General features: G+C 36.8%; 1 protein-coding gene and 3 long non-coding RNA genes across 13 annotated transcripts in view; 2 read left to right on the top strand and 2 right to left on the bottom strand.

Annotated features, from left to right (window-relative positions):
• The window catches only part of LOC105277294 (diuretic hormone receptor), a 32,294-nt gene extending 12,556 nt beyond the window's left edge, over window positions 1-19,738 (bottom strand). For 4 of the 10 annotated variants that reach the window (XM_011335550.3, XM_026972449.1, XM_011335555.3 and 1 more), the window contains exons 1-2: window positions 17,076-17,552; window positions 12,841-13,203 (exon numbers count right to left, since the gene is read on the bottom strand). In XM_011335550.3, the coding sequence (XP_011333852.1) occupies window positions 12,841-13,117 (277 nt within the window). In that variant the 5' untranslated portion in view covers window positions 13,118-13,203; window positions 17,076-17,552. Of the gene's footprint in view, window positions 1-12,840; window positions 13,204-14,115; window positions 14,262-17,075; window positions 17,553-19,599 lie in introns of those variants that run through there. The other 6 variants (XM_020030989.2, XM_011335553.3, XM_026972448.1 and 3 more) reach the window with 6 other exon arrangements.
• Window positions 17,632-19,283, top strand: LOC105277292. Its single transcript, XR_893583.3, has 2 exons — window positions 17,632-18,083; window positions 18,286-19,283. It is a non-coding gene; the product is annotated as an uncharacterized LOC105277292 (long non-coding RNA).
• A 197-nt stretch (window positions 19,739-19,935) lies between the features above and the next one.
• LOC105277297 lies at window positions 19,936-21,932 on the top strand. The gene is made up of 2 exons (XR_893586.3): window positions 19,936-20,956; window positions 21,363-21,932. It is a non-coding gene; the product is annotated as an uncharacterized LOC105277297 (long non-coding RNA).
• Window positions 21,434-23,061, bottom strand: LOC105277296. The gene is made up of 3 exons (XR_893585.3): window positions 22,777-23,061; window positions 22,248-22,703; window positions 21,434-22,151 (listed from the first exon to the last, which is right to left on the bottom strand). It is a non-coding gene; the product is annotated as an uncharacterized LOC105277296 (long non-coding RNA).
• Window positions 23,062-23,490: the final 429 nt, after the last annotated feature.

The raw sequence follows: 23,490 nt of genomic DNA, 5'->3' as shown, positions 1-23,490 counted from the left end.
AAGATCAGCTCACGTGAGAAGATCAAGAAGAATATATTTTTATGACAGGTTTTTATTATCTGAACTATTTTCGAAAAGCGATTTAATGCGTTAACTATTTCCTAGATCATCACTCATCCACAAAGTTGAGCAAGTTTCGTTGCAGGATTCGATAGAACTAATGGATCATCGATCCGCACGATTATCGAGTTTGCGAATGAATTCACCAACGACGTAAAAAACGTAATATGAACGAGATTTTCTCGCGTGGTTCTTTGTCATACAGGTCAGCGTCATTAGCAAAGTCCGCGATTTAATTATAATCTCATTAATAGTAGCGCAAGAGTTGATATCCCTTTCAGCATCTCTCTTTCTCTCTCTCTCTCTCACGCGCGCGCGCGCGGTTCTCTTGCTATCACATCGCTAATAAATATCGATGCGTTCCTTTCAGACTGCACTTCTGTAGCAACATGATACTTGGGCAACGCTGAAATTCGATTAAACATCTGTCGTTTCAACTTTTAATTAGCGACCCGTTCTGTCCTTTCCACGCTGCTTTCCACGCACTCATCTTACAAGGTGTGCGACATATAATTTCTACGTGTCCGTGTTTTTAATTTCACAATGACAATGACATATTCGCCGCATAAATTAAAATTACGCTTTTGCCTTCACAAAAATAATTTTGTCAACATACGTGTACGTGTGCTAACAAACTAATTTATGATTTACAAGCAATTAGGGAAAAAGTTAATGAACGATCATGTAACTTGTTTACTTACTTAAGTGATTTCAAACGAATTTTTTGCTTTCGCGCAAGAGCGATGACTTTTCGCGAATTTGCTTACAAAATGACATATATTTTTATTATTCATCAGTTGCCTCTTTTCTCTTTCTCAACTTCAGCACAATTAATTAAGTGACAAAGTAAAGCTCGTTACATTCGGGTATTAAATGATTCATTCCATTGGAGTAACGTGACGGATGCAGCTGCCCGAATAATACTCTTCAGATACGCTCTTCCGTCATTTCTACCTCGTCCCGTTTATTTGTCTTTCTCTTCCAACTCTTCACTCGAGTGAGCGCGTCGTGCGTCGTGCGAGCTTCGCCACTAACGCTTTATGCAACACCACACCCTACAACATTGTTCTTTTTTTGCTTTATCGAGATACACGAGATGCACGAGACGCACGCAAGAATTACTTTCGTTTCGCACGTTAAACGCCACGTGCGTTAGCGTAAATCTGCGCTGTAGCGATGCGTTAATAAATTTCCGCAAAACAACTCACGCAAACAAGCTGCCGTGAGTGCAGAGATCGCGCGCAAAGTGTGTTTACGCACAGCATACTGCATAGGAAAGTAGATCGTAAAGTGCCGGCGAACGGGATAGAAACTTTCCCAAAAAGCGGAAGAACTTCGCCAATCCCTTTAAATGGAAGACCAATTCTTCAACGCGAAGTTATCTCGTTGGGTAACAAACAATTCTGAATTGTTCGAATAAAACCGAGACGATTTACGTAAATGGGCTTCTCTAATGAAACGCAGTGGTATTATTGATATATCTTCAGGATCTCTTCTACCCTCTAGTTGTTACGCATTGGTTATTATTTTGGATTAATGCTGTCATTTGAAAAAATCCATCTGTTGGAAAATCCGAAATTGCCTGTTGCAATCGAATATTTTATTACGCTTGGATAATAATTAATAATATACGCGACAATAAATAATGTATGCGATAATAAATAACAAGCGCGATTTCGCGCACCCGTTGTTCATGATATTATAACAGGTTGTAAACGCGCCGTAAACTGGCGATTTAATTGTAATTTTCCCTCATGAGTCGAGTTGTTCTCAAGCCCCTCCAAGTTCGGCAAGGGTGCGAATATTTTTGCATCTGCGGCACGTTGACGTCATTATGGTGGTCCCATGTTATTTGTATGACAATCAAGTTCCCCTCCCGGTCCTCATCGATACTTAACTAGCTACCGATAATAGAGTTACAACCGACGCATACAACAGTAACGCATCGATCTTCACTGCCTCTACTCGCGACTCTCCGCATTAGCAAATGTTCGCGAGTGTCGTACAAATTTATGGGGCGCACGTGCGCGCACAACCCCTAGACTGCGAACGCGTAACGTTATTACATCGTAATAATGTCCTCCCTTGCGGAGTCGGGCACAATTTTGCGAGGTATAGATAACTAATGAGGGATACAGTTTTATATTTGCAAATAAGGGATCATTTTTAATAAATTTGTTACGACGAAAGATCCTTCTCTTCTTTCGCTTATTACGTAATAAAAATATTCTACTGCCAATTTCAAGTTACATATATATGTATATTGGGTTATAACACTCATATAGCGTTTCTTTGAAATTGCAAGACAATTATTATATATGTGTATAAATATTTATTCAACCACATATACGCCGTTTCCGATCCATTGTTATTTACTATCTTTACAATAGCTTCATGATTCCGTCCTTCGGGGAAATTATCTCTCTTTTTCATGAAAAAACTTAAGCAACGTTACAAAGTTTTGTTACAATCCAATATATTGTACATAATTTGAAATTTGAAATAGAATATTTCTATTGCGTGATAAGCGAAAAGGGAGGGAAGATTTAGTTTTAGAAACAGATTTATTAAAATTTCCTGAGAAAAATCGCTATACATTTTATTATGAAAAAAGATAAAATTTTATTAATTAAATTATATGAAAGAAGATATTCATCATCGTCACTTCTATAGAAATAATTCCATAGAAATTTTCGTCGTTACAAATTACTATAAATACATACATACATACATATATATGCACATACACACACACACACACACGCACACACATACATATGTATACATAGTTCGTAATGTCGAGGATTTATTTCTACAAAAGTGACGATGCTAAACGCATCTTCTTTCATTTAATTTAATTATTGAAATTTTATCTTCATAACGAAATATGTAGCGCTTTCAGGAAATTTCCGAGAAACTCAGTGTGTTAACAACAATGAGTAAAAATTAACGAGTGTACAAAAGAAAGCTTCCGCTTTGCATTATACTTATTATTTATATCCCATTTCTTCATTATATTAAGTATGCATTATATATAATAAGTGTACACAATATAATTATACATGAACATCGTTTTCTGAAAAGTTCATATGATGTGAATATTGTATGGGCGAATCGTAGGGATCATTTAAGGTCTGTTTTTTTATTCCTACACTTATGAACTGGTGTAATAAGTTAGAGTAAGAAAAACTATACTTGTCTCACTTTAACGTATCGCACCAGTTCAACAGTGTAGAAATAAAAAACAGACTGTATTGTAAGTCATATTACCGCGGCTTTGATCTGTAAATGTGACAGATAAAAGAGTTGTCTCGCACATGCGACGGCTTTTTCACTGATTGGATAATAAATATCCATGAACAATACGTTACATTAATTACCACGCCCATTGTACTGCGCCGCAGTCGGTCGATATTGCAGCTCGCATCCGCGCTTGCATATCGTGCCAACTGCATCGTAAATACTGTCCATCCACTAAAGATTCAATTAATCATAAAAAAATACGGTTATTTACCAGTAGGCGGTTGTTAAAAGGGATATGCTACACGTAGCCGCTCGGTAAAAGTCAATACATCGAATTAAGAGCAGCCAATGAAAAGGAAAAGCGAAAGTTAAAGATAACGCGGTGGCAGATTTTGTTTCGTACAACTTATCACGGATTATTAAAGACTTCCGTTTTTAATCTCGCCGCTTCCCAACGCTTTCGTGGGCGTACATGGTCGATCTCGCTCTTTTGTGACTTCAGGCACGAGCGTAATAAATATATGCGTTCAATATCGCCGGCTTTTTACAGCGGATACATGCAAATAATATTTAAATATGGTACGTGCACGAGGCTCGATGAAGAAGAAAATGTAATAGTTATTCCGGTCCCTTCCTTTTCAGGGACGGACAAATTATTTCATCTCGTCCGAAACTCTCTCGAATGTCATCCGTAATCGGTTTTTCAATAAACAGATGAAAGGTCGACCGAAAGTGAAAATTTCAAATGCTTCTACGAACACTTTGTTGCTCCGCTTATCGAAAATTACACCTTAACAAGTTTACTTTCCAGAAACCGCTTATTCGTTTAAGTATTGTATTTGTGTTTCTATTCAGCATTCTGTTTTATACACAGTTTGCACAGAGCTGAGTTTGCTTTGTCGCTAATGATAAAATTGGCGATGAACTACAATATTAACAGTTGCTGGAGGGATAATTGAGGCAACTTATGAGATCTTAATAATGGTGTATGCGTGTGCGTGCGTGAGTGCGTGTTGTATATATGAGAGAGAAAGGGACGAAAACAAAAGCGAAATATCAACTTTAACTTTTTTTTAAATCCATTTTGTTTGAAAAGAAAGAAGAGAAGAAAGCTCCAATTTTCTTTAAATTGGAACTTCAAACACAATGTGTTTCGTCGTAGTACAACATTCGAAATTTTTCGTGAATTGCGCCGTTCTTTTTTGTATAACATAAAATCAGGTTCCGCAAACTGCACGCTAAGGTGACTATGCTTTTTCATTCATGTACTTCAAGCTTAAACTCAACACAATTTCCTGTTAATGTGATTCGTTAGTCATTGTGCTTTTGCGCGCGAATGAAAAATTGCATTTATCTAAATCTGATATTCGCGTTGATGTGATTTCAAGATACATGCATATTACAAAGAATTTTAAATGAATATAAATAAAATTTGGAAATAATGTGTGCATTTAATGATTTTAGTCTTTATGTTAATCTCACACGAAATCAAGGATTAAATATGTTCTTGTGAATTTGCCAAGTGAATTGCACACAAACAATTGATCCTTTATCTCGACATAAACCACTTACTGATTTGCCATGTGTGCTATTCAGTGAACGTAATACTCCGTCGATCTAACATTCCAGACACCTGATGCTAACACATTCACCGGTAACGTGCTAAGATTCAAGATTGAAACTGCTTTAAACCTTTAGATACTGATTTCTATAATATTCTTATTCATATTTTCACATAATTTTTCAGTCAAAAGTATTTTCCACAAATTCTCAACTTTTCTATGTTCGCAATAAAACATCCGCCATATCCGGAGTTGCAATTTATTCCAGTTTATCGGAGGTTGGTCGTAGGACTGCATTAATGCACACGATCATTTCGTAAATATCGCTCGGTTGACTATGATTTATAGGTAACATACTTTTCTGTGTCGAACATTTTTCATTCGCACGTGCTTAAACGATCGGCGATTCTCGTCGAAGGTGAGAACGACGCCATTGATGGTTAATGCGTCTACTCGGTTTCATTTGTGAGGCTTCCACGTTTAAATTGGTACACGGTGTTCTCGGTGGTGTTATCAGCGATCTACGTAAACTTCAGGTTTTCTATGGAATAAGGGAATAAATGGTTCAGTTTTTTACGTAACGCTTGATATTGGATCACCAGCGTGCTCTCTCTTTTTTCTTTCTTACTCTCTTTCTCGAATGATTGCCCAGAGAGACAAAGAACACAAAAGAGAAAGATTAAAAAGACGAGAGATCTCGCAATGGTCATCGCTTCTTTCGCCAGGTCTCTTTCTTGTGCGCATGGAGATGATTCTCAAGGCGGCGATTAGGTGCCGTCGTCTCGCGACAAGCTCAAATAATTATAAATAAACGAAACGAGTTATTATACGCGATTCAGTTTCACAACGGGTTTAAATTGTATTTTTTGCGTGAGCTGCTCTCACAAAATCTGCATGAATTGAAATTTTATGAAATCATATAAATCACGTGAGATATTTTATATAAAAATGAAAGTTTTAAATCTATGTGAAATAAGAGTAACTGTTAGGTTTGCAAATTCACTCGATGCTTTTACTCGAACCCGAGAATTGTATCAAATTTTAATTCGTTTTCCCATTGATTAATTGATCTGATAGTGACATTACGTATATTGCAGCTTGGTAATAATCTTTATAAAACGTTTATATAACACAATATAATAATTAAAATAGTTGTATTATTTTATAAATCAATTTTCAGTTTCGCAAAAGCACATTGATTTGTTTATTAGTAAATCCATAAACTGCTTCTCAGATTGTACGACGTGGATTTTACTCGAAATAAAATAATACCTATTCCAATTATTTTATTCTGTTAACCAGTTCGTGCGCAGACTACCGTGCGCAAATCCTGTTTCTCATTACGAATTTGACCCTAACAGCGCCATTATTACAAATTCAATTCGCGAAAGCCGAGTTCTGGTTCAAGAATAACACGGCGAATTATTAATTGTAGATCCGTAACGGATCGCCAACACATGATAATGTAATGATATACAGCGCACAACACGTACACAGATCCCAAATATAAATACACATTATACACGGCTGTACCATTAGGTATAGGCAATTAAGAGCTGTTAAATAATTAGTGGCGAACGAGCTGTGGGATGCGATACCGTTGGTTCCATCGACCACGAGCTTATTGTAGGTGAATTACAATGGGATACATGAACCGGAAACATACAAACGGATGAACGACAGCTACACTAGTTCCTCTTGCTATTGCGTTCTGCGACTTCGAGACATTTCAGAGTCATCGTGACAAATAGAGGGAGAAATTGATATGGAAGTCTAAAGTACAAGCTGTTCAATTCGTTCAAAATTGTCCGATCATGAAAATATAATATAAAGCTTTCAGCTCTCAAAATGACTTTTCTCGAAAAGAGAAAAATTAGAGTTTCACATGGAAAAGTTTGAAATACAGTTTTGAGCAAAAGAAACCCATTATGTGAAATATTACGTTAACAAATCATTTAACAATCGATGTAAATCGAGAAAAACTTCATGATTATTGCTCTGGATACAAAAATATCACAGTAATAATTTAGTTAATTGTACCAACCGTATTAAATTTACATGTAATTAAATGTAATTAAATTAATCCAATAAAATTAATTTGTGACGTTTCTTTTAACAAAATTCATTGTTGTATTAATAGAAGAAATACTTATATAAACGTTCATAAAATTTTAAGGGAAGCTCCTCAAAACTGTGTTATATCTCAATGTGAAATGGTTGTATTAAGAATGGAATTAAGAATGGATAAAATTAGGCTGAATTTGCATATCTAATAAAGTTTCAATTAAAAGTAATTATTAATGCGTATATTACATTGGAGTTCATTACGCTACAGAAGAACAATTCTTGCTTCTCAACGCGACAATTAAAAAATATAATATCTCTGAATAAACGCTCCCGGGTATTTTCGTCCGTGATTCGATTTCTAGCGCAAATTGCCTGACAGAAGCAAAAAGCCACGTCAGCAGATAGACATCGTAAAGCATGTCATGAGCCTATATTGATACTCTGAATTGAATCTTTTATGAACGAATACTTCTCTATACCTTCCTTTCCCAACATCTTTAAATATATTTTTTAAATAGAAACTTAAAAAAAGAATTCTTAGACATTTTTTAGCTCTATAATTACTTTGTTCTATCAATATCTAATATTAATATGAACACGTAAGAGCAGCTTAAGAATGCGGTTAGCACATGATTGGCAATTGAATAAATTTAAATATTTCGATCTTGCTTCTTGGTCTGTTTTCGATGGACATATACATGAGTTAAACTAAACTAACTTTGTGCTTTGTTTTCTCCGTTAAAGAGAGTCTAAGTAAGAGTCTCAGAGAGTAAATCAAAAGGTTTCGAATAGAATTTTGTAGAATTATAATTAATGAAAAACTGTCATAAATACACATCAGTCATATTTCTAGGCTTTCATGTATATTCATATGAACATAATGTTCTTAAAGGTTCATACTCCATTTTCAAACTTCGGTAACAGAGTAGCTGCTGGTTCTGCTCTTACAGATGATTGTGTTAACCGCGAGAAAGCGAGCAGCGTCTTAATTAATTTAACTCGAGGCCGGGGGTGCCGATCTCTCTTTCTGCATCAGCACTAGGACCTGTAGAACAACCCCAGCGGTTCTCTCACAGCTTCTCTCGGTCTTTTCTTCAGCCTCTGCAACGACAATAAGTGATAACTCAATTATCACATCCCTGGCAGTTCGACGGATGTTCACGATGATTGCTCAGACTTAACTTTCATCCTTTTTGTTTCGGGAATCGTCGTTGTTACGTTCACGCCCTCGCGAATTTGCGCACCATCGAACACGTCGCGAAAATCAACGCGAACTTCTGAATTCGTTCCTTCTCTTCTGCTCTTGCTCGACTTGTCAGAACAAATTGGGTTACGATTTTTAAGTTGTCGGAGTTACATCCCACGTGTCACACGTTTTCACTTCGAATTTCTCTCCTGAGGCACAAGTTCTCCATTTTCAGCCGTCGTCCTCCTCGTCGTCGTCGTTGTCGTCGTCGTCGAATCGATTGGCTGCTCACTCGCGATAAGACGCGAACCTAGTTACGATCCTACCACCGTAACATCCCCCGATTTTGGCAAAAATACTATCGCACACCCCGGCGCTGTATGTTAACGATTTTCTTAGGCGCTCGTCGTGCGTCTGGTTTCTTGATCCGGATGTTTGATACATAAATAAGAGATATACCTTATTTATGAATTTAATTACGTCACGAAAGAGTCCTTCCGACAAGCTAATGGAGCTTGCGTATGTTTTTTTAATTCCGTTTCCACGCGGAGCAGTAGCAAGGCAGACGCATATTCTTAATATAGCTTTTGTCGGCCAAGAATGAAAAAAAGTAGCTTCCTCGTTTCCCTCACTAATTCCCTAGCTCGTTGGCTATTTGACCTCAGGTATTCGAGCAAATGCATCAATTGGCATTCACGAGAGATTACGAATGGAGATTCCGTTCGCCGATCCATCGCAGCGCAGATTCGAATTGCTCGCGGCTTTTTGAAATTTATGACGTTTCGCGATCTCCAGCTATCGTGCCTCGCAGCCATTATTTACGAAGCGATAATCAAACGAATTAGCAGAACCTGTGTTTTAGAAGGGTGGCAGAATAATTTACATTGAAAGCTTATCTGTATTTTCTTTCGTTCGGTTTTTTATCGTAAATCGTTGTAATCGTTGTTTCCTTTCTTCTCCCCTTCGATTTACATTGAAAGCTTATCTGTATTTTCTTTCGTTCGGTTTTTTATAGTAAATAGTTGTAATCGTTGTTTCCTCTCTTCTCCCCTTCGATTTTCTTTTCCTTCCCTTTTTGATTCATATTTTTTGTTTACTTTTGCACCCTTCTTTGTTTTTTCTTACTTTTTCGTTTTCTCTTCCTACCTTTGTTTATATGTTTCCTTTATCTTTCTTCCGCCCGTTGCTTTATTCTTGCTATTTCTTTATTTTCTTTCTCTTTTCCTTCCCATTTGTTCTAATAGTAGCGCTTTGAGAAAAGATAATTATTGACATACATTACGTAAAGTTACGTCATGTCGGTGTTGGGGGAATTTGTACTGAAAATAATTGGCATTTTCCATCTCGAGAATTTTATAGAGCGCATGGAACATCATTAGTACGTCTAATTTAACGAATGCCGCTGATTATAGCATAAAAAGGAAAGAAGCTCGTTTGCTTTAATCGTACTGAAATCGTAATATTATTGCAAAAGTACTTTTACGGAATTTTATGCAGTATCAGCTTTTAAAATCGGATTTTGAAACAATCCAGAGATACAATAGGGCAATACGACAGAAAAAGTTCCTTTTATTCTCTAATTAAATTTTATAAAGAGTTGTACATGCGTCGGTGAAAAAGTTGTACTGTTCCGCAGAAAGAACGTTGACGAAGGCAGAAACAAAGATATATAAAAGTTATGCGTAACGACATCGAGATAAAGCCCATATAAAAGGATTTCGTTCATGTTTGAATTAAATCCAGGATTAAATTGGATTCGCTCATTGTCAATAATCGGTCCTTGATAATTGTAAATGCTCTATTACTATCAAACTGATCGATATATCTGGCGCCGACGCTGATCCATGACATAATATGCATATTATACTGCATTTTCGGACGCGGATTGTGAATCGCTGCAAGCATCTCGATCCAGCAGGAATCGACATTCGATATTCCTATGAAACCGCAACACACGAGCGTGACCCGTTTTATGGATTTCCTCGCCTCGCTTCGCCGTTATTGTATTGTATATCGCGCGCGCGTTATTAAAGCCTTTCTTTACGAGCCGCGAGACATATTACTCGCCATCGGATTCCTTCGGTATTCGCTGTGTTCCTTCGTAGTCGAGAGAAGCGATTATTTGCCCTGCAATTAGCCGGAACGAAGTTGTTTGGTCAGAGTCACTTTATCGTGAACGCCTTGTCATTATACTCTCTGGCAGCTTCTCTTTATACCAACCCATTAGTGGCCAATCATCCATTTTTTAAATCAAAACTTTATCATGATTTATGAAATAGCCGAGTTTTGCGATAAATTACGTGTTTCCGTAAACTCTTTGTCACTTCTGATTTCGACAGCTCACTAGTTCTTTATATGAAAACTCTAATTTTGATAACTTGGATTTTGATAATTTAATTTTGATACCTGACACTTTTGGAGGATTGAAAAGAAAAATGATCCAATTTCCATGAGTTGACGGGAGATGCTTTCGAATTTTCAAATGATAAGTATCGCAATAAGTGTGCATCCATTTAGGTACTGTATATATACAGTACACAATCTCGCTGAAATCCTGTACGCTACACCTTGTACAGGATTTCAGCGAGATTGAAATGCATTTTTCTTGATGTTTCGCGTCGTTTCTCGTGGCATCTCTTTGAATCTTCTATGAGAATGACAATAAGAAAAAACCGAATTCGCGCGGAACGAGTGAACTAGCACGAACTGCGTGTTCACACAGAGCGAATTTGCGTTCGCAAGTCGATCGATTTGGCTGGATAAAGCACTCAAAGTTCTCACACCCAAGGCGAAAATAAACAGCGCGCTTGCGGGCTAGCTCTTTAATTAAAATCGATATTTCCAGAGCCCTTGCACTTTCGCGCGATCCTTCCGATTTGTTTAACCTAGCATTTTATTGAGATCGATGGTCAAAAAGTCTGTTCATTCTTCTCTCTAAGAAAAGAATGAGACTTGAAACATCTGTATTTAAAATTGGTTGTTGTCATATCTGATCTAGTTGCAAGCGATTTTTGATGACGGTTAACTGTCGAAAACAATTTTACGCATAAGAGTGCGTAAAATGAATGAGAAAATGTATAAAATTATTTATAAAATAATAAAATAATTTTTCTGAATAAAATTTTCCTGAATTTTGAAATTGATCTTCTCAATTAAAAAAGAGTTGTCGACTCATCATCGCTTGTTAAAGCGTTAATTGTTTAGGAAATTTGCGGCACGTGTTTGTGCTTAAAAACACAAAAAGGCTTTAAATCACTTTTCTTTGAAATCGAATCAATCAAACTATGAGGTGGGAGTTCAGAGAATTTTACTCGACGTCGGAGCAAAAATAAAACTTTGTATTACTTCTCGAATCGAGTTTTAGCTACTGTTCGCAGACTGCTACCGTCTTTAATTTTCCGTTTTCAGTCGCCGTATTCACACAGCAGAACTTGCGGAAACCGAAGAAGAAGCTTTTGTATTTTACGAGCGTCGCGCCCGGTCCTCTTATCTCCGGCAATCCCATTTCCACTCGGGTCATCATCGTCTATCACGATCGGCCGTCACGATCACAACCAAACGACTATTAAACGCATGTCTGGGAGTTCCGAAACAATCAGCTTTAAAGCTGGAGGACAATAGCGGAAAACGTTCGAATTTATAGCGTAGTATCGGGAAATGCACATTTGTAGAGAATGCACATTTTTATAAATGAAATGACTATGAATACATATCGCTTGATTGAAAACTTTCAATACGAGACCTGAAACTAGTCTATTTAAGCCAAGCAATATAATCTTCAAGCGGAAACTTGAAAATCAATAAGGAAACTTGAAATCAATAAGGTCCGATTTTGACCAAATCTTGTTCTTAGGTTGAAACTTAGTTTGCAGATCTTACTTTGAACGACGAATATCAGCTAACTAACTGACAAACTTGAGTCAGGTTAAAGGAGCTGATCTGCATCGAAACAAGACCTCAATGCGTGGGCTAAGTCGAGGATCAATACCATCACCGGATTTTACTCATAGAACACTTTCCCGTCCCATGGAATCAATTTGTGTAACTAGATTCTCCGTAATAAATCTGAAACTTGAGATGCATAAGGAAGCAGAAGAGTTTAACGTGCGCGCATTTGTCATATTATATATAATCCATAATGGATTCCGTTTAAGCGGCAATCACGAGTTCAAGCAGAAAACTTTCTACATAAATATCACAGAGAAGTAAGTAAAAGAGGTACTCGTAATGCACAACAAAATCCAATTAAATTAAACATTTTGCTTTTAAGCTGCTTTTATCTATTATTATTACATATCTCCTATATATTGAGATTCTGTGAAAGCGATATAATAAAAAGTTGAAATGCAAAAGGAAGATATTTGTATGTATTATGTATTACACACTTGTTTCTACTTCAATATTATATATATTTTGAATAGAAATGAAAACACGTTCACAACTGTGCTACTATAAGAAAAAAAACGTGTAAATCTTTGCCATGCACGGTGTGGCGCATGGCAAATGGATTGCTAACTTTATTTTCACTCGAGCAAATCCGAGCGTTGGAAACCCGTGATTCGATTGGGAGGAAATATGGATCGCTCATTTGAGGGGCGTCTCTCCGCGATTTAGCTTTTGATTTGAGTCGCTCTGCTAACGTGGCATGTTTTGCTGCTGGAAAAGTGCTCCACGAGCTATTCGATGTCGATTACGCTGTGAAAATGACAGATGCAAACTCACGAGTGGTGTCGTATGGTATTCCGTTGAGCTCGTCGAAGCAGGGGATGGTAGCCAGAGTGCCAGCAAGCGTCCGAGGCCAGCACAGTATAGTGTCCCAGTTCACTTCACATTCCTGTTCCTCCTGTCTCTTGTTTTCGTCCTGATGCAGCTCCTGTTCGAGACACTTGAGCTGCTCGGCGCTGAACGACTCGTTCAGCTCGTTAATGTAGTTCAAAATGTTCAGAACATAATTACCGCCATCCAGCGGCTTTGTGTCGTTCTCCGAAAACCAGGCCATGTCTGATGACACGATCAACACCCAGGAAGTCGATATCCCAGCGTTGTTGTTTTCTCTGCGAAGATTGCTTGATTTAGAAAAGTGATCTAGAAGGCAGAAAGAGAGACAACTCTTTTCAGATTCTTCATGATTTGGCAAGAAAGGTAAAACAAGAAACGTGATGTACTTCTGTCTGTATTTTTCTGCCTATATTATTTATTTCTACTTAAAAAATATTTTACATTTATGCCGTTAAAATGTATTGTATTACAAAATAAGAAACATCCATATTAAAAAATGTAAGTAAAATATCAAAGCTTTTTCTGGTTAAGAAGTAACAAACACATTTGTATGAACTATACACAACTTTTCTAATGTTCACGATATTAATTTGTAATATATAGGAAAAAGCATTTTCCAAATCTTAAACTTTATTTCGTTCTTCAAGATCAATATCCTTGCTTCTTATGAGAGATTATTTATTATTGTCTCTCTTGTCACTTATTATTACCTTCCCTTATATATGTCACTATCAAAAGAATTTATGATTTTGCAAATATGCTGTAACATTAAATTACATTCTGAATACTATGTGCATATGATATGTTACTTTATTTTATTTCCCTTACTATTTTCCTGTATCTTGGAGGAAATATATGTTTCAAGAGCATGCCATATACGTATCTAATACTTAATGTTTTGTTTAATTATACCATCATTTCTCATTAGCACATTATATTGATGTTTGAAGTATCATGTCTCCTAACTTATCATGAACCGCGAATTTCCGGTGTTCATTTAGTGGAAGATACGTTAATCTCTGATGCTTTCATCCACCGAGGTACGTGCTTAATTTCTGAAAGACGAAGCCAAAGGCTAAACCGTTTTCTTCTTTCTGACACTTAATTATCTCTCTCGTACCCGCTACAAGGATAGACTTTCTATGGAAGATACTCTGCTTAATAGAGCGAGAAAGAGGAGGATGGTATTACAACATGAGATTCCCATGTGAAATTTACCCTGAGGATTTCCTGAGGCAACTTGAGAATTCTTAAGAATTGTGAGAGTAGTTTCCAAGAACGCAACCTAGTGCGGAAGCTCTTTTGCTCTTCTTCGCTTTCCTGACGATTCGCGATCAGTCGGCTCAACGTCCGCTCCGAAATACCTGGTCAAACGGTTGCGATCATTCACCACGGAGCTCTCACGATTCACGAAGATGCCACTCCGGAAGCGGAGCTCTCTGGATACTCGAAATCAATAATATTAACCGTCAATGGCAATAGTCACCATAGACGTAGCTCACTGTGATGGAAGCTACAGCAACGCATTCTCCTATTATACGGAAAGTACCTCTTATGGTATTCCAGGATGGCGATTCTGGAGGCATAGGGCAAAGGTAGCACCTACAATGTATGTAAGTAAACCAAAAGCCTCAAGAGGCAATATAAACTATTAATACTATGAAATTGACCTCATACGGGCGCTCAGTGTATTTATCTCAGAATAATACGTTAGAAATCACGTAACAAATATGTGGAAGCGATATAGTATGAGTTAATGAGAAATTGTAATATATTGTATATACGTACATACATACATACGTAACGCAAAATGTTATTTACAATTGAGTATAATTGAGTAACTGTAATATCGCTCAAATGCAATTATCGTTTTCCATTTTTTCTCCATTTGCGACAGCGATTGATTATAACTATTAACTGTCACAGTGCATCAACGATTTTGATTACCATGGAGGATATGTGGATATGCGTGCGATATAACGCTAAACGCCAACTGACGGATCAATGTCGCAAAAACGTGACAGACGCTCGAGTTCTAATTTACGAAAGTTCAGTTCTGTCGACAAGGGAGAGTTGCATCGGGGGAATTTCGTTTGCCGAACGAATCGTAACTTGGTAACTCGAACTCGTTTGCAGTTTCACTTTCTCACTTTTTTCACGATCCTCACCGTTTAACCTCCTCTCTTCCTTGGGGAACCGCACGAGCGTTCACTTTAAAGTGCCGCACACGTACTTTTCGATAGAAACCAACCAATATCTTTAGACGGAAGATACACTCAATCTCAGAAGTATCTAGGGTCTAGATATAACTAGAAGGACATTCAAAAAAATCGTGAAGAAATATAATATTCTGAAAAGAAATAATATTTTAATAGGCACACAACTATTTCGATAAAAAGTATCATCATCATTTTATATATTCATCAAATAGAACTAACGCAACCACTTAAAAAATACGCAAAAAAACATTATTTCAAGAAGCACGAGAAAAAAAAGCGCGACATTTATAACGGCAGATTTATAACGTGGAAGCGGTGAGATAAGATCAGTCTTATCGGTGAAACGTTTATTTGTGCTCGGATTCAGAAACTCGCAGTCTCAAAAGAGTTACAAAACGCTCCTCAACTTCCGAGAATATCATCTGTTAATAGTAAACCCTAGCTTAAAGGTTTGTAATATCGGTATATTTGATACACAGAAACTAAATTAATTTTTTTCGAGAGGATTCTCAGAGATCCGAAACTTTTTTCGTTAATCTTTACTCAGTTTTACCCCACGGATACGTGCATCCTCTTGATCCTCGCAAGGCTCAGACCTTCCAGTTTTCTTAATCTTCGCGAGAGATGCGTTACTTCGTACTCTAGGAATAAGTTCCGGATCGTTAATTTAAAAGCAATTACCGTGCGGCGCAATCGGTGAGGGATTTATCGGCTATTCAACCTTTTCGACAGTGCCTTCGAGGGTTTATGACTGCGAGGCGGTGAACTTATTTCCCGAGGGTTAAAAGAGGAAGGGAGAAATTACGCGCGCAATGTCTTAAAAAGTAAATGATATAAATCAGCCTTTACTCAAGATCAGTGTCCGCACATGCGATGTAACATGCAATAATTACGATTGTTATGTCACGTTATGGTTGCATTGTTCTGAAATAAAAACTAAACAAAATTTTTAATTCGTTTTATGTACTATACACGTTCGATGTTTGTATTGTAAATTAATTTTAATATTTAATGTGTCGTATTCAGTTTCGCATTACTATTTAGAGAAATGCGCAGGAAATTCTGACAAAGCTTTATATGTACACCTCGAGGAGTACAGAATCGTGAAAGATTAATTTATACGAACAATGTAAATGAAATATTATGATGTTATCGCAGACAAATCCGCTGCAAACGCTGCGATTTAATGATTAAGCTTTATACGAATAATAACATATTCCAGAGCGTTAATTCTTGCAATTGAAATGAAATCCTTATACAGTTAAAATTAATTTCAGTAAACTAATCAACGTTGAATGAACCTTTTTTAATTTTAATGCTATACATTTATCAGTAAAAATTATTCCTTATAGCTTTATGAGAATTTGAACGATATGACTTCTCGAGTAGTTATTCACCGAATGTTTGCAAATTACGCGCTGAATTATTATGCTAAATTAAGATGTTGAGCCAATTTGGGTTATCATAGGAGTGCAAGAAGCAAGATATTTTATGCAAACAATAAACACGAAACTTAACTTTGTTACGCACAACAAATAGTTTAGTATTATAATATAGTAGTAATTATAGATATAAAAAATATATAATAAATGCTATTTTTAGTTATAAATATACAATAAATAGATAATTAATATATTCAGTTGACCGGAATGTCCGTCCGTTTACTTTAGCAAAATTCAAATTAATTCTTAATATAAAGTTTTGCGTTACTGGAAGACTCGTGCTGATCTCCTTAGCAAATTTAAATGCAAAACTTTATATTAAGAATTAATACAAAGTTTTACATTTAAATTTTGCTAAAAAAATGCGCGGACTTTGTATTAAGAATTAATATAAAGTTTTACATCTGAATTTTACTAAAAACTCCAATATACTAAATTATAAATGTCAACTTTGTATATTAACTATAACTCACACAAGTAAAATTTATTTTACATTTCAATGTTTTCAATATTATACCGTGTTATGTTTCCCGATCAGCGCTGATCCTTTGGTTGAGTAGTCGTGAAATGTCAACAATTGTACAATAATCAATGAACGAGAAAATGTTGCAACACAACACTATATACAATATATGTGTGTACTACATTACAAATTTTGCGATCAACTGCTTCTCTACGATTGTTCCATTGCATTTGCCATCAGTGATCGCGATCGGCGAAGAGTTTCTTCATGCAAAGCGTCTCTCTTTGTGGAGCGCGAATTGTTAAATGTAACCGATCCACGATATAATCGCACAATGATGTCACGATAAAATGATAAAGCGCAACAAAACGACACGATCGTTTAATGTGCGAGTGAAACTTTACTTTATCGTTCGCGAAAACAGGTGCTTCTGCCGTACCGCGTCTGCCGGCCAAAGATGACACGCGACTGTTAGCCGTAACGGCACGTGCTCATGCCGCAGTAGGAGGACCATCTGCGACCACCTCCGCGGTTCTGCGCAACGACGCCGACGGCAACGGCGTCGGCGACGTCGGCGGACGCGGCGGCCGCGTCCGCGCAGTATTGCCAGTGAGTTGCTACGGTGCAATTGCAATTCTTAAACTATACACGCTTCCAGAAAGTACACTCCCCTTGAACCGCGAATTCTTTGGCCACAACCTTGAGTTGATTTTCTCGAAGCGAAGATATCGTCGATCTTCGAGAGAGGTCATGGCTTATCGCAGCTTCCCTATCTTTGCAACATTACACAAATATATTTCTGATAACTACGTCTCGCGGATGAAGACTGTCAAAGTCAAGTTTACTTGAGAAATTGATTTAATCAAGAGAATTTGATCCAGTTTGTAAAATCTGTAATTTTCTTATCATTCATTGTCTTTGGAACTTTGTTAAACATGATTTTTAGAAAAAGAGAAAAAAGGAGTGCTTTATTCTCAATCGCTCGAAAGTTATTGATGCTTTGATATTTTTTTTAAACAAAAAGGTTGAGTCAAAGTTATAAGGATGGGCAGTTCAAAGGAAGTAAGTTTAATGAAGAATTACTTTGTATACATTTATCTTATATCTTCAACATGTAATTTATATTTCAATAGTATTTTTCATCAAAATGTATAAACATAAGACAAATGTACAACTGTAAAATCTTATTATTTAGCTCTTGCTTGATCTAGTTAGATACTGAAACACGAGTCAATGCAAAATCTGAGAATTGGTATGATTCCAGCCGCATTGGGTCCATGACTACAATATGGATTTTCTAGGCCAGTACAGTAGAGTCGATGAAGATGTCGGAGCGGCTACTGCAGGAGCGAGGGTGATACAGGATGAGAAGCTGGCGAGCATGCGCCATCATTCATGATTCCTCTTCGCTGCTCTTTCACGCATCCACGATAGCAGGGAAACATTATTCCGATATATACTGATCGAAATTGGCAATATCGTTCGAAATCGATCCTGTGTTCCCCTCACGTGCAAAAATCGTATAAAAACGTTTTAAAATATTATAAGCTCAAAAGCTTCATGTTCTCTATTTCCTTACACTCTTATTCATTCTCCCTCTGTTTATATCACAAATACCGATAAGACTAAACTGTAAAATATTAGGCGCGCAAATTAATTCGGTATTTGTTTTGCAGAAATTGAGCCTTTTTTACAAAACAATAATAAGCGTGTCAATCTTCGAAATAGTTGCTATTATTTTCTAACACTTTTCCCTATCTATCGGACAGCTGATGAATCCTCACTCGAAAAAAGAAAGTAAACGAAAGCTCAATTTAAAAAAAAAAGAAGCATTGAATTAATTTGCACGCCTAATATGTTAAAAATAAATTGAAACTACTCTGTAAAGAATGAAGGGAGTGGAAAGTTTAGCAGAAATTTAATCAGTGTAAATAGTAATGAAGACTAGTACAGCTGGTCCTAAGTTGACGCCAAATTACAAATAATCTCTATAATACATATATACATCGATTCAGAATCGTTTAGAATTGTTTCTAGTGCGTTTTTTTCGTTTACAGTTTAACAAAAAAATTTTTGAAAAAATGGTTTACAACCGACTAAAAGACAAATTTCGATGACATACATCAATTCAGAATCATTTGTATTCGTGCATAGTGCTTTTATATCTGCTTGCAGTTTAATAAAACAAAAACTTATAACATTTTGAAGAAATGGTTGACAACCGACTGCGAGATAAGGAAATTTCGATGATATGTATATACATTGTGATACCTGCAAATTGCCCTATTCACCGGTCTATCTCGTTTGCGTAACACTCGAGTTTGCCGTTGTACTTGGTTATCTACTTTAACCCGTTGCACGGCAAAACGGTAGCTAGATGATCAAATTTTTCTGGAGGCTACATTTTTACGTTATCAAGAAGTATGATTACGCGAAACGTCTACGTTCGCGTCGTAATGTAGCAGAAAACGACAAAAAATGTGCACGATACGGCGCAATGTGGACGATATTACGTTGCACATTTATGGGCAGATATCAAAGCTACATTTATAGAATGCAATTTTGAAAAGTGCTTTGCCTCTTACGTCCCGGACAGCTCTTCACCGCAGTCTCGTCGTTCCCTGGATGCTCCTTGTCGGAGACGCACTTCAACACTAACTCTATTCACGGACGATTTATCGGAGAGCGACGAGCGCGCGTCCGTTTCCGGTAATTATAAATCGCGCCGCATGCATCGATTGCAATCAAATGCGCCGAGGAAAGTCGTCGAACCGAAAACCGATAAACAGAATGATCCAACCCGCACGCGATACGACGCGGCGCGTACTGCGGGGTACTGCAAATTTCAAACGGAAATTGACTTCGTCGATTGGCCAGCAATTCGCACGCACTCTAACGCTCAATCAACCAATCAGGGCTCTCCGGCCCTGCGCGTGCTGCATATCACATGCGCTAAATATTTTATCAAGTTACGACTAATCGGCTTGTATTTTGTCGTAATTATTCTCATCGTAAATAGAGATGAATTTTCCCCACGCACATCTCAAATGTGAAAAGTCGAACCCGCCGGAATTACGTCGGGAGGCGGGGTTTCGATCTTTCCTAAGAAATCATTAATTTGATGGCGTAATACGCTGCCGCGCGTTATCTTGTAGCGCACACTTCATTAAAACACTATTCGCCGTTTACGAACGATATACTTTATCACGGACGCGCCGTGAGGTTTTATCTCTGTTAAATATTAACCATACCGATAAAGTACACTGTCTTACGTGAGCCTAACGTGTTCATCTTGTGGCGAATGTGGTTTTCATCAAGGCCAGCTCGCAGATTCAGCTCACTCATCAGTATCTCGCATAATACTGATATCTCCTTTTTATTTATCAATGAAGTTAGCATACACACATTTCACGGATATGTATCTTTAGTTTTTGAATTATCTTATTTTTATCAAAATGACATAATTCAAAAACTTTGATTGTTATAAAGCTGCAACTCGGCGATTCGCTCTGCCGAATGCGTCCATTGTCCTATCACCTATCGTGATTATCGTGACTATAAATATTACAAATGACGTGATAAAATACTAATCGTGCAATTAAAATTAAATATAACACGACTAACAATACACTTGTTCACAGGACCAAATATTTTGCACTATGGATACATTTTATTAAATACTCTTATATTATTTATTTATAACTCGTTTTTCTTACGTTCTCTGTCGTTATTTCAAGTACATAAATAGTTTAATCGAGCTGCAATAGCCGCATAAAATATACCTTTAACCATAGCTCGTTCTATCGGCTTGCATCGCCAACAGACTATGGTGCGACGAAGCGTAAGAGAAGTGAAATGGAGTTTTATGTGATGCAAAACCAAATTGAAAGCCGATCATAAACTGTAACTCCAAATCGGATATAGATAGAAATCAGGTAACTATATATGAATTGTCTGTATGGCATTTATATTCCATGCTCTTCATACAGCCTACTTATTTAGTAGTCTAGTATAAGTGATTGAGCTTAAGTTAAATCAACCAGTGTTCTCTACATGGCTCGATAAACACAATAAATATTTAAGCATATTTTAAACAAATAATCTGAAAACGTTTCAAGTGATGACAATAGTTTAGATTGGTCAACAGAAAATATCTATGGGATTCCATGGAGAATATTACTCTAGTAATACTGTACTTGTTATGTTTCAAAACTACGCGCGCTATACATGTATTACGACGCCTGCGTAAAATGCAAAACCATTGCACACGATGCCCTAGGTGTACAAATTAATTTGGTGCTTTTCTTTTGAAGAAATTGAAACTTATTTTCCTTTTTTCAGGAGAGGATTCGTCAGGTGCCTGATAGATGGAGAAAAATTTATGGGAAAATAATAGTGACTTTGAACTTTGAAGATTGATACAATTTATTTATTTTGTAATACACAAGAATAATCGAATAGACAACAACCAAATCTTTGGTGAAACGAGTAAACTGTATTTACTAAAAGACACGTTTACAAATTCGGTTTACAAATTTTATACTGAGTTTTTTATTTTGACACTGGTTACAGGGAATGTTTATCCAATACACATGTGCGGAAAGAGTGTCGTATTGCAGTTTCTCCATTTCATATACTTGACTCGATTCCACGTAAATGAATAGTAGATTTATCAACTAATGGAGTTCGTTGTATAACTGACAATATACAACAAATTTTGTACATATATCGGAATAGATTTATACCGCTCCTCTTGGATTTTCTTCGCAATGGCTGTGATAACAAATCTTCCCGAAGAAGTGATAGAGATTATTCTGTGTTCTAACAATATCAGCACCCAAGATTTCGTAAACTTTTCCTCCACGTGCAAGCATTTTCATCAGATGATCAAAAACGACACATTTTCGCGACGGAAGTTTGATTAATGGTATCTTCTATTTCCTTACAGACTTCGTATTTCGCACACCGCTGGTTCTTTGATCCGTGTACTAATTTTAGAATCAAAAGACACGATAATTACCCTGTAATAATCCTTCTATGTGTCCAAATGTACCCCAACATCAGTTCCAGTCTTCATAACGATTTAAACGTGATTTCTATGATCCAAATGTTGAAAGTACTCATTTGGAACTAAATGCAAAGAACAGAAAAATATAACAATATAGAGAATAAAAACATATTCAATTTTCAAGAGAAAAATTCAAGAGGAAAATAGTCAGTTCTTACCTTCCGTCGTTGCTTTACAAAACATACATTGGAATCTTCAGCTAGCATCGACAAATTGCATAAATAGACACATGTATGCTTTACAACGTAACCAATGTACTAGTCCGATTTCACTAATATCTACAATCGGTGGTTCGCATCCTCTCGGTACAGTACGAGCCGTTGGACTAATCACAAGTCCGAACGGAACATTGGTCTATGAAAAATGCGAATGCTGTGTTGTGAAAAGATGTATGTAATCAGACAGAATCATCAACATATGTTAACGACAGGTGCCTGCTTTATGATATCAGCGGTAATAGGGACAGTATACATGGTAGATCTGATGTATCTAGGAGAGGCGTTTCCTTGATCTTGAGTTACAAAATTTGTCGTCACCAGGGGTGGTACTAGGCCTCTCCGATTCGTAGTGAATACTCCACCTCTCGTGCTTTGATCGTCTTGCATCACTTGAATCTGAAGTAAAAATTTATGTCTTAAATATGTTGAGTAAAATTTGTGATAAAGTCTACGAGGAAACAGAAAATACCTCTGATCAAATTTCCGTCCTTGTTTTTGATCATCTGATGAAAATGCTTGCAGGTGGAGGAAAAATTTACGAAGTCTTGATGCTGATATTGTTAGAACACAGAATAATTTCTGTCACTTCTTCGGGAAGATTTGTCATCACAACCATTGCGAAAAAAATCCAAGAAAAGCGGTATAAATTACGATACTTGTACAAAATTTGTCCGTTACGCAACGAAGTCCATTACCAGTTCATGAATTTACCATTCGAGTACGTGGAATCGAACGAGACGCTACGCTGCCGTAACGGCTTGGCAACGACTTTTTCGCGCATGCGCATTGGATATAAGTTTGTTCTTTATTGCTGCACTTCTGAACTAGTGCAATAGAACAAATCTAAAGAATGAACTATGAATAAATACCGCCCAAAGTATGAAAATATGTCAGATTATTACTAACATCAACCAATCCGCGTTTTCATCACATGGAATCATCACATTCGTCACATGGAAATGATAACGCGCAGAATGGCGTAGCCAATCAGACTCGCCAATTTACCCTTTCGATTCGCCTTCGCCACTTTCTATGAAAACTCGTGCTCCAGGCAGTCATTTTATCACCATGATTTTGATGGTGATGATAAAGAATGATAGATATAGGAGTAAATTATCAAGTATATCACTGAAAATGTCGTTCTATCAATCATCCATTAAATATCCCGTTTACCGATTCCTTT

This window comes from Ooceraea biroi, chromosome 9 (assembly GCF_003672135.1).
Source record: "Ooceraea biroi isolate clonal line C1 chromosome 9, Obir_v5.4, whole genome shotgun sequence".
NCBI classification, from domain to species: domain Eukaryota; kingdom Metazoa; phylum Arthropoda; class Insecta; order Hymenoptera; family Formicidae; genus Ooceraea; species Ooceraea biroi.
The sequence above is the reverse complement of the archived record's forward strand: the minus strand, read 5'-3'. Positions and strand labels throughout refer to the sequence as shown.